General features: G+C 42.1%; 1 protein-coding gene across 2 annotated transcripts in view; it reads right to left on the bottom strand.

The window, feature by feature from the left end:
* Positions 1-12,020, bottom strand: part of WNK1 (WNK lysine deficient protein kinase 1) — a 105,276-nt gene that overhangs the window by 28,969 nt on the left and 64,287 nt on the right. Inside the window, exons 9-13 of one of the 2 annotated variants that reach the window (XM_075705894.1) lie at positions 6,881-8,101; positions 4,316-4,387; positions 3,532-3,681; positions 1,995-2,468; positions 554-835 (exon numbers count right to left, since the gene is read on the bottom strand). In XM_075705894.1, the coding sequence (XP_075562009.1) occupies positions 554-835; positions 1,995-2,468; positions 3,532-3,681; positions 4,316-4,387; positions 6,881-8,101 (2,199 nt within the window). The remainder of the gene's footprint in view (positions 1-553; positions 836-1,994; positions 2,469-3,531; positions 3,682-4,315; positions 4,388-6,880; positions 8,102-12,020) is intronic. The other variant, XM_075705888.1, reaches the window with a different exon arrangement.

Below are 12,020 nucleotides of genomic sequence, written 5' to 3'. Positions count from 1 at the left end.
TTTTAGAACTTCAGACAGCTGGCATCTAGACAGCTCTAATTTACAAAAGATTCTGAAGCAAACTGCAGTGAAGCAAATCATCATCTGGGGAGGGGCAGGGAGAGAAAATCAGCCATCCTTTCTACTTCTGCGTGTCACTACAGTTTGCCATGCAGCCACAGTCTTACTAACAGAATGTGCAAAAGGCAAGCCAATGCAGAACACAAAGACAATTCAAATTCTCCCTAGCAAGAACAATGCTGCAGAAAATAAGCATAAACAACAGATTCTCAAAGGCTATCGGTTGCAGTTTGTCTTTGATATGGCAAAAATGTTCTACAGTACTAGCAAGAAGTGAAGTGTTAACAGGTTTTTGCCTGCAGGATGCACACTCACTTCCCAACAGAACAGCCAGTGGCAACAAGGTCCCCACATTGGCATGACATTCTGCTGTAAGAAAAAGGTCATTTGAAATATTAATTTCCAACTGAAAACAAGCATGGAAGGGATTAGTTCTCCACACACATACACGGTTGCATAATTCATATGCCCTAAATATATTGAACATACTTACCTCCAAAACTGCCTGCTGTGAGGAGGCAGGTGAGGCCTGTTGTGCTAAACTCACTGTAGGCTGGGGCACTTGAACCTGTCCTCCAAGGCTGCCCATGGGAACTAAAACATTCTGCTCCACATATGGCTGCACACCAGGAGCAAGATAGCCCGGCTGAGCCATTGCATCTGTGGGTAAGGGAGGGGACAGTACGGCAGAAGGAATGCTAACAGAGGCCACAGCAGAGGAAGGTGCAACACTCGAGTCGCCTGGGTATTGAGGCGGCAGCCGAGATGGGAAGCCCTGTAATAGAAATTAGGGAGTCAAGTTAGTGAATGTCAGAGCTAATTAGGAAACGAGAGTTTAAAAACAAAAAAAGTATCAGTTTCAGGGGCATGTTCCAACCTTCCGTACTTGTTCAAGCACTCCCAAAAACTACCCTCCCAGAGAAGCAGAGCAAATCGTTAACATAGCCAAAGCTCAGCTTGCGAGTCACCATGCTTGAACAAGCAGATTCCCACTTAAAGTTCCAAGTCTTAGGCAAAACAGTCTTCATCTCCCAACTCTTGCAGTTGCCTATTTGGCTTAATATTTTAAGGCCTGAGACTTGAAATGAGTTTGAAGAATTTTAAGGCTGAACAACTACTGCTCAGAAGATGTTACGCAACTGCTGCCTATTCTTGAGACTAACAGCAAAAACAGTCTTGTGTTCTTCCTGTCCTTTTGTGACGAGCTGACCCAGGAACCAATGAACATTCCTACACACTGTTTCTGTTCTACAGCACTCCTTATAATTCCAGTGCAGATATTTCTACATCTATACAATTTTTTTTTCTAGAAGAACAATCATATGCTGAGTCACTATTTTTGTCACTATTCAGATTACCATTTTTATAGTGATTGCACAAAGTGGCAGAAGCAGTCTGTGCCCAACAGTCTAGCATTTCATGACTAGCATCAGGTACTTACATCACGTTCAAGATTCATGCCGTCTGACTTATTTCTAGAAAGTCCGTGTCCCCCCTCCCCACCTCCTTTCCTCTTCCCAGACTTGGAAGACATTGCTGAATATGCTGCCATTGATTTTCTTTCCAACACACATCCCCCATTTTTACAATCACAATATTTTGGATTTTTTTTTTCCACCCAAGTTGACAGATCTGTTGGATAAGTAGCTGTCCTCTTTCACACAGTGGTTGACCGAAGTCTTGCACTATGACTCTGTCATTTTAGACAAACTCCATTGCCGAATATGAAAAACTCAAAACACCAGGGTGTCCAAGGACTTTTTTTCTTTTTCTTCCCCCTCCTTAAAATGGTCCTTTACCACACAACAGAATTCATCTTCATGGCTTAATGGCTCTTATGAGAAGTGAGGTGGCCAGGGCACACAGTTCAGACCTGGTACCTTAGAGGAACAGGTAAAAATGTGGAGAAGAGCTCTGCTGGCTTGCAACAATACCTGGTAAAGAGCATCTCCAGCAGGAAGTGAAGCTTCAACAGCTTGTCCAATGCTGACTGGCAATCCCACGGACTGGACAGCTGGCTGCAGGAGCTGTGGGAGAACCTGGCTGGGCAACTGAGCCACAGGCTGCATCAGTGTGGGAAGCTGGCTAGGGACAACGGTTGATCCTACAGGGACAGCGGTTGCCGCAGCAGATGTTGCCAGTGTGAGCAATGGCTGATTCATGCCAGCTGCCATTGAAATAGGCAGTGACTGGAAACCTGGCTGAGCCACTGACACATGAGGAGCTGCTACGGGCAACTGAGAGACTGAGAACTGGGGAACCATGGAAGTTGGCAAGGGCTGTCCCATGGGTACAAAATGAGAGCCAATGGGGACTGACGGGGCAACTGAAGGCTGAGGGAGAGAAGGTGCTGCAACAGGTAATTGAGGCTCGCCTTGGATGATCGACACTGGTTGGGAAACAGGAAGCTGGGGAGGTAAAGAAAATAGAGATAGATTTTTTTTTTTTTTAAAAAAGCAGGGTTGCAGAAAGCAGAATTTTTACGCATTAGTCAAAGAAAGAATTATTCAAGTTACAGCACTCTGTTAAAGTGGGTGGGGAGCACAGTTGGCAGAGTGGCTGGGAAGTTGGCTGGAGTTCCAAAAGGTCCTCACTTTGCAACACTTCCCCTGAAGAACTCAACAGGCTCTTGAAATAGACACCCACAGAGGGTGAAAGAGCAACGTTCGAATACCCTGAAGCACTGACTTGTGCATAAACAGAATCAAATTCCCCTCAACTCTGTCCCCAGAGCCAAGCCTGCCTTCTTACAGGAAAGAAGTGCAAATCTTTCAACAAATCTGTCAGCTTTGGGTATGGGGACTAAAGCAACGGAGACTGAAAAGCCACTGTGCCAGCATTCAGAGAATGGCAAGGGATATGTCAATTAAAGCCAGCGAACGATGCAACTGGAAAGGCAGGTTTAGATGAACAAGCAACAAAACAACAATTTTAAAAACAAAAATCAAGGCTCACATGTTCAAGATAGAAATATGAGCCAAAATGAAGTAATACTCAGTAACAGAAGCTTCTTGACCAAGGAGTAAAGGAGAAGAGCTGAATAAGAAAGATGACAGAGTGGAGAAGGCAGTCCTTATGGTTCACTACCTAAATAAGTGAACATGTTTTACACACATAATGGTGCAGAAGATAGTCATTGATGAGGAGCAGAGAAATGACAAGTTCCTGAAAAATCCATTCATAATATACCATTCATCAATATGCCTCATGATATTTTTGACAATTTAAAAATCTTTGTGCATGGAAGTGCTATCCCTCCCTCAAATTACTCATGACTGCCACGCGTGAACGAAACGGTTTCAACACATTTTCCAACAAAATTGACAGCTGTAGTACACTAAGAATACTATTATCTGGATGAATGTTTTGGAACCATCAGAAAAGATGACAAAAGTGAAAGTAGCAGCATGTTGAATTTGCCAGCTGTGAAGAAGGAAAAAATCTTCTGCTAGAAAGAAGAATTTTGTTTACCTGTGTCCCAGCTGCTGCCTGAGGCATTGGCATAATCTGTGAAGTTTGAGTTTGAGAGACAGTTTGTGTGGGAGTGGCGCCAGCAGAAACTGATGGCTGCTGCAGCTGGTACTGTCCAGGCTGTTGGGAAGAGGCTGGCTGCTGTGCATTCTGTAGTAGGGAAAAGAGGCAGAAGCTATTTCCCCCCCCCACAGAAGTTTTTAAAGCGTATCCTATCTAAATTCTATTTTTTACTCCCTCATAAGTGACATCAGTGGTTCTTCTGAATATGCCGAGTCAATTAAGCTTTAGCAATTATTTATTAGCATTACTAATACAACTCCATTAGCAGCACCAAATCTTGCAACAGAATTATTTCACCTGTGAAAACAAGAATGAAGATTCTATAAAGGAAGAAAAGGCAGTTAAGAGAAGATGGTGTTGCAGAAGATAGTATTTCCAGTTAGAAGAAATCATGAGAATGAAGTCTGCCTGTCTAGACAGTCTAACTTGCAAATCCTGTCATGCCTCCCCTTGAATGGGACCTCCACTGCAAGCTCAGGTGGAAGTTGAGTAAGACAGACACATGAAAACAAGCATTAACATGATTCTAAAAATAAATTTCAGAAAGTCAATGAAGTTAATCTCATAGCAGGTTAGACTGGGTGAGAAGAACCAGAGGATTCCTTTGCTTTTGTCCAAAACCATGGGTTGAAGGGGGGACAGAGGTAGTCTGTTGCTCTGATAGAGTCAAAATCCTATACTAAAAGTATTTTAGTCCTGGGTTTAGGGACTGTGATCCTACCTGCTGAGTGTGTTGGGTAGGCTGGGATGGCACCGATGCACTGCTTGAGGCTGACTGGCCTTGCACCTGTGTCTGGAGGAGAAAAAGAAAAAAAAAAAAAGACAGAGAATCAGCTTAAAAAGCCCTATGGTTTCTGCAGCAGGCAGTTAAAATCATTTTTGCCTAGAATGATCTGGTTGAGATAGGTTTCTAGCTGTCCTTTTGGCCAAATTCCACTATGACAACCAGAACAAAGCAGAGCAATCTGGAAAAAGTACTGAACTCCATTTTAAGTCTTCCAAAACCACCAATACGGAAAGTCTTTGCAACCCCCATGCCCCTCAACAAGAGACAGATCAGCCTACCAGCTGCTTCTTCCACTGATGATGGTTTAAGAGCAGGATGCCTTGGTATGATAACTGAAAATACAGGCATTAAGTTTTACCTTTAAATGTGTTCTAAACACAGTTAGGTGGGGAGATAGAAGAGGCTAGAAGGAAATAAAACTATCTGTTAAACAAAAAAGATATCAAAGATATACAGAATTCTAGACCAATAACAAAGTATTCAGTACACATACATGTCGTGAGTTCCCTTTGAGAGGCATGTCAAAATACAAGCTAGAAATAATTTCCAGACTCAGTACTGTTCAAAGGCTACCAAGAATTGGATATTGAAGAATCTGGGGGTCCACATTTTAGCTAAGACAGAATTTCTGAATGAATAAGCAATGAAAAAAATGGATGAGTGGCATACAAAAGAATGTGGAAGATGTAAAGGAAAATGGAATGGATTTTCAATATTATTTTTGTGGCTGACATTTTTGATCAGATCCCAGGATTTTCATTATTATTTTTGTGACCATTATATTTCTTTATCAGATCCTGGGAGACAACTAGACAAAGTCCTCCAGATGAGTTCCCTGAGCATGCACCACTTTGGTGAACTGCCTTTGTAAGAAACAAATCTGGTGCACATGTATCATACCAGAAATATCTACTAAAATTCCTTAATGCTGTGATCATTCAAGCTTGTAGAAGCTTATTAGGAACAAGTTTATTAAAATTACATACTTTTTTAATTATAGAAACTTTGGGGAAAGCAGACTGCCAATGAAAAGAACCATTTTTTTCTTTGCTGTTTTAGAAACTTGAGGCCCTTATTGGCTAGGATCTAAACTTGTGCTATACCCCACTGCTGTAACATCTGTTCACATTGACTCAAGTTTGTGCTTCAAATTCTGATCTTTCAATGAATTAGATAAAAGATATCAGAACTTATATTCTATAAAATAATTGTGATCCCTTATTGTGTTTTCCAGATGTATTTTACATCCATCAGAAGTCAATTCTTGAAGTTAAACAAAGGTGGTTTATGAAGAAGCAAACTCCAAGTAATTTTCAAACTTTTTGCATAGCAGCTTCACTCCACAAGTTCACCTACAGCATAGAAATTACTATCTATTAAACTAGTGATTAAAGCTGTTGCAGCTTTAATAAAACACCTTTATTATCCCATCCAGAAAGCCTTAAATACTTAGCTCTTGATCTTACCACGAAAAGCAAAGATTCTCCTCTGGTTCCTTCACACAAATCCCAAAGTTGCTAATACTCCAATAAATAAAATGTCAGAGAGCCCCTAATTCCCCCAGCAGAAGGAGCAAGAGAGAAGTCTACTTAAAGTAAATTCTCTCTTTTCTCAAAAAATCTTATGAAAGGTTTCAGACTACAAGTGCAGACACAGCGTATATAGACATACACCTCAGAGTCACAGTGTACAAATGCATTGCCGACTATTCCAAGTGCAAATACCACATACACCAATAAAACATGCACCTCTAAACTAAGCTTCAGCCCTCAAATTTTGCTTTTTAAAAGGACACCATATTCTAGGCTTATAAGGAAGCAATACCTATTAGCAACAATTGTTTGTGCCACTAATTTACTACTCAGCTTGTTTAGTTTCTTTAATGGTCCTGCAAGCACATTTCCAAATCCGTGTACACATACATAATATAGCTCCTTCCATTCCTCTCTTCCCACTTTCTTCCCCCCAAGCCTAGAAAAAGCTCTCATCTTGGACAGTCATCAAATTAACCTTGTTGTTGTTTAATGAAATATTATTCATACAAAAGTTCAACTTCAAATAACACATTCTCATTAAATGGCTAAGGAGCAGGAACAAGAATACAAAGCAAGTTTTACTATCACTGCTGACTCAAACTATGGAGGAGATACATTTCATTAAACCCATTGTTTAAAAGCCAATTTGGTACTCCAGCTATCTCTTGCCAAAAGAACAGCTAGTCCCAGGAGGAACACTGACCATTTGTTACCCTTAACACAAAAGCCCTACCAATATTTCAGCTGAAGCTGAACACAGACCAAGTGATTGCTGATACCTCATTATTTCATTGCAACCTGGTAAATTAGAGATCCTAGTACCCTACTGACTTGGTGGAAAGACACCCCGTGAATGCTAATACTTAGAACCACATGGAGCAAGTCTAAGAGCAAGGCTCCCCTTTAAGTGCAAGGTATGATTTATAAAAACTAGAGAAATTCTGGAAGGGTTTGCTCCTGTAACCTGAGGATAGAGTGCAGGTGGTCCTGATGAAAGCGAGGTGGACAAGGCCTGCTGAGTCGAGGCTCCCTGGGGGAAGCAGATGAAGAGCTGCGACTCTTGCAATACCTTCTGAGGCAGCTGAACAATGGGCAATGAGAAGTCTGAACCAAAAGCAGAAGATGACCCCCCTGTAGGGGGAGGAGACTGGAAATCGCCAGTGTCAGAGGAAGTCAGCTGTGAGGAATCACTGGAGTATTCTGGGCTTCCTTCCGGCCAGCTCCGCCTGGCAGAGCCCCCTCTGGGACCTGCTAACTCAGGACCAAGATAGTTACACTGCTCCTCTGTCACAGGCTGAAGCCGACCATGCGAACCTATGCCTTGAGCAGATTCCTCTTGACTGGTCTCCATAGAGCCCCGGCGACTTCTGTAGACCCGCTGGGGTAAAACTGCCCCTTCTGCTGGAGCAGAAGTCGGTGTGTGCACATGGAACTCAAAGACACAGCTCGCTCTGCCATCACCACTGTGAGAGAGCACAGCTGGGGCAGAGCGTGGAACAAATACCTGGTGGAACGTCATCTGAGCAGGATCTGCACTCAGAGGAGCTGAAACACTGGATAATGGAGAAAGGGGACCCATCCCAGAATCCAGCCTCAGGTTCTGAACATGTCTTGCCAGGTATGTTTGCCCCGATTGAAAGTCGAACACAGAGCTTTGTGGAGGACCACCTTGCCCATGGTTTGACTCAGAGACCTGCTTCAAATGTTGTTCAGTCGCACGAGAGTTATAAGCTACTTGATCATACTGCTCCAATACCTGTGATGGATAGTGCATGCCCACCAAATATACAGCTTCTGGATGCATTCTGTAGTGAGCATCCTCTGGAGGTGTTGGTCCAGATCTATAGTCACTGTGTACAGGAGCTGGCTCAAACACGGGATTAACTTGCACATGCAGAGGCTCTCCAGCGACTCTCTGAGCTGCTGTGCCCAGCATAAGAAATGCCTCTGGTGTCCAGTTGGTGGGGCTACCACCAGGTGGAACTAAACTCTGGCCAGTCTTCAGCAATGGCTGGAAGTGGCAAGTTTGGGCTTCCAAAAATGAAGTGCTCTTGCGCCGCTGAGCAACTGCCACCTTCGGCGGGCAGACAGGTGGTGGTGAGAAAGACACCGGCCGTTCGTGAACGGTTGGGAAAAATATCTGTGAATCTGGGAACGTTGGTGTTCCCCCACGCGGATGCTGAGGCTGTATCGACATGAACAAGACAAGTAATTCATACATTAAAAGTGAAAGCACATCAACATGCACAGTTCACTAGGCAGTTCTGTGAAGCAACTTTATAGAATGACTACTCAATTCATGGCCAAAAACATACAATACTTAGGAAATTTAGGTGAGTTGTAAATATCCATTAAATACATCCATGGTAGGCATAGCTACAAATGGAAACATTTGCTTGTGTTAGAGCTGCTTTTCCAGTCCAATTCCAGTAATTCACAAAAATAAACCAGTTTTGCTCCTGACAATGGAATGAGATTTATTGTCACGGGCTATCCATCGTGATCAGTGCTTGAAAGCCAATCAAACCCCTGAGGTTACTGCCATATGGTGAATATGAAAATTCAGAACTTGACAGCAGCAACAATGCAGAGCCTCTAGTTTGCACTTAAAAGATAAAACGGCATCAAATCTTAATATTATCCAACTCAAAACCCACAATGCTAGTGTCCTGTCAGGCATGTGTTCTGCATGCAATTCGGAGAGCTAAAGAGAAACCTTTTACGAGACAAAACTGAACCATTCCGCCCACAGATCAAAAAAAAACGTATGACAAAACCGCAGAGCCTTTTGATTCTGCCCAATTTGATTATCTCTCTTGATCCCGTTGATCACTTTTGATCATACCTTTTCACATAGAAAATCAGCACTCACTGAAACAAATTGAAGCAAACCTAACTCTTGCCTGGACAGCAAAACATTCACAGGTTTAGTAACAGCAGAGTCTGCAGGCAATTCCACTCCATCTGATATACTGCTTCAGATGAGGCTCATCTTATTTAAGATTTGTAGGGAAATTTTCACTAAAGCGAGTCCTATGTAAGAATACCAAACAATTTTGTAATTCCACATTTTTTCATCTCTGCCTACAGTATGCTGAGAGACAATGTATTAGCAACCCTAAAGGGAAAAAAAATTGCAAGAGTCAGTAGCAAATATACTGTCTTTAAGACAAATACCATTTATGACTTTTGCAAGTTGCTGTTTCTACATTGTTCTGTTTCTCCCCATCCCCTTTTTTTCTGGAAAAGCAGCAGCAAATTTCCATATTGACCAATACTAGCAAGTAAGTCCTACAAGATGAAGAACTCTTCCTATGTTCTAAAAACTAGTTCCACATACTTCAGTTACAGAGAAGTGTTTCTCAAAATTTATTTCATGTAAATCAAAGCCCAAAACTGAAAACAGACTACCTCCTGTCCTGCGAGCTATCTTGCATCTAACCTTCTGAGAAACATGAAACAATGGCTTCTTCCCATCAAGAAGCAGCTGAAGTGGCATTTCTGATTAAAACTTACAGAAAAATCCTCAGAAGTATTCATATTCTGAATTTCTAGTATCACTACCACAGCTAGCCAAAGCTTTTAGAATAACCAGCCACAGCAACCAAGCTTTAAAAGCTGGTTGGTTTTGTGCAGGGCTTAATTAACATTCAGTGCTTGCTTAGAAGTCAGAAAATAAAAAGCTGGTCTTCTGACTTAAGATAAGAACTAGTCTTCCCTTCACCTTCTGTGGCACAACTGTAGATTGGATAATTCACATTTATACTGCCCTAAAATACAAAAAACGAATGGTCAGCCACTGTTAGGTAATGTTTAAGTGCACTGCTTCCCAAAAAAGATCCAACATTCCAGCAGCACAGTATAAGGAATAAGGAATCAGCTCTTCATTTTCTCATTTTAAAAATGCCCAAAGTCCAGGATGTATTTAATGATAACTTATCTTACTGCACCAGGAGGCAAATGGTAACACATACAGGACTGACAGAGAGGGAGGGCAGGCTGGAGCGTCGATGCTTGCGTGGAGAGGCAGAGTGCATGGGCAGGACACTTTCCAGGGCTTTAGAAAGCTTTTCTGCAAAGGTTTCTTCAGGGACAGTCCGAAGGTAGAAAGGAGAAAGAGGTGCAGACAGCGCTGGTGGTGGGGTGCAAGGAGCACTGAGAGGGATGCAGGACATAGAGGGAAGAGCAGGAAGGTGGGGGACACAAACTGACATGCTACGACCACGTTGAGGCTAAAGGAGGAAAACAAAAGTTAAGAATTGAACACTTCAAAAAAAAAATGAAAGACAAAAAACCAGCAAAAACTATAATGAGGTAGAACAGAAATGCAGACATACAATGAGAGGCCCAATACTGACTACTATGTGTGCAAGAAGAGATGAGAAATGCTGAATGAATGCCAACACACACCGGGAACAGGCTATGTGCACCTCTGAGGACCCAAGTTTGCCTCAGGTTACTGAGCAGTGCAGAAAGTTCCCTAGTGCCCTTACAAGAAGCACGTGGAAGGCAGAGCAGACAGGAGAGAATATTTTCTCTGGGGCCACTGATGCAGCTCTCACTGTGTGTACTCACAGCATCCAGTAGTCTGGCAAATAGAAAAACCTAAACAGATACTGATGACCTTTCAAACATTCATTCTTAGTTTAGTGAGTGGATGTGTGTTTATATGTACCACCTCACCAGTCTCTCTGCTTGGGCACCTCCCTGCCAGAATTAAGTGGACCAGCTGTATATGTAGCTGGCTCTTTATTAACTAAAACATGACCAGAAAAATTTAAACATTATACATTCTACAACATGATTGGTGGAAAAAGGTTGGTTTAATGTGTGGAAAAAATCAGTAAAATTAGCCTTAGACAAGCATTTTCCAGACACTGGGCCAATAAAAGCATCAGGATTTTGTAATCTTGCCACAATCCAGAAGGCCATAGGTCAAAATCCAACCAAATTGGAAGAATCCGAATTAAGGGGTTTGGGTTGTTTTGGGGGTTGTTTTGTGGGTTGTTTTTTTGTTGTTGTTGTTATTTTTTTTTGGCATGCTGGGTTTTGTTGTATTTCAACTGAATAGAAAGAGGCAGACTTCAACTGCAAGTTTTGCTTCTCTAGTGGTGCATGCCTCTTACTGATGTAATCCACAATTTCTTAACATAAATGAAATCAAATACAGACCTCTAGGGAAAAAACCTCAAGATATCCAGTGGAGATCTGATTTTAAAGATTTCCGATGTGAGAAATCTTTTGAGCTAGACTGCTCAAAAATTTGGGAGAGGTGTAAGGGAACTCAAAGGCTTAAATAAATACTTCACCCATAATCTTCACCTGTTCCAAGGCAGAACTAGTTATAAATTAGAGTCAGGAATGACATATCTAGCCTGTTCAGAAACATCTCCAGTTATTGAGACTGCAGTACTTAACTGTCCTTGTTGGTTAGAAAAAAACCCTTCACAAACAATAATTCCATGCTGCAATTTAGGCTTATTGTTTCTTATTCTATCTGACAACAGTGTTGTGATCTGATTAGCCACTTCCTATTTTACAGCAGGCCTTTACAGCTTTCTCCCCCCTCAAGCTCATCTTTCACAGGCTCAGTTTAACTCTTTCAGTCTTCCCACATAAACCATGTTTTCTGTATTTCTGGTGGAGGTTTTTTGGTCACTCTCTGAATTCTCTCCCAATTCACCCTCAAATTCGCTCAAGCAGGGTGTCCAGGATAGACTTACCAATGGCCAAGAGCAGAACTACTTTCATATTACATGATGTTCGTCTTTTTCACGACAGCATGATGTTTTTGACCATGTCCAGCTTGTGGTCCAATGAAATATCCCTGAGGTTTAGGGGGGGTGGGGGTGGCAGAATTGCTGCCTAGTCAGTTGCTGCTCATCCTGTACTTGTGTAGCTGATTATTCCTGTTTAAACATGAACCTTGTTCTTGCCCTGATTGAACTGCATTCTATTTCTTTTTAAGGCCATTTCTCCAGTTGTCAGTATAATTTTGACTTGGCATTCTGTCTTCCCAACAAACCATTGGTAGTTCCTGTAGTGTTCTACTCCATTCTGTAAACCTCCTGGTACCACTGTCATCATCATAGAGCATGAGCACA

Source organism: Pelecanus crispus, chromosome 1 (genome assembly GCF_030463565.1).
Source record: "Pelecanus crispus isolate bPelCri1 chromosome 1, bPelCri1.pri, whole genome shotgun sequence".
Lineage (NCBI taxonomy): Eukaryota > Metazoa > Chordata > Aves > Pelecaniformes > Pelecanidae > Pelecanus > Pelecanus crispus.
Note: the sequence above shows the minus strand (reverse complement) of the source record. Positions and strands in the feature narration are given on the sequence as shown.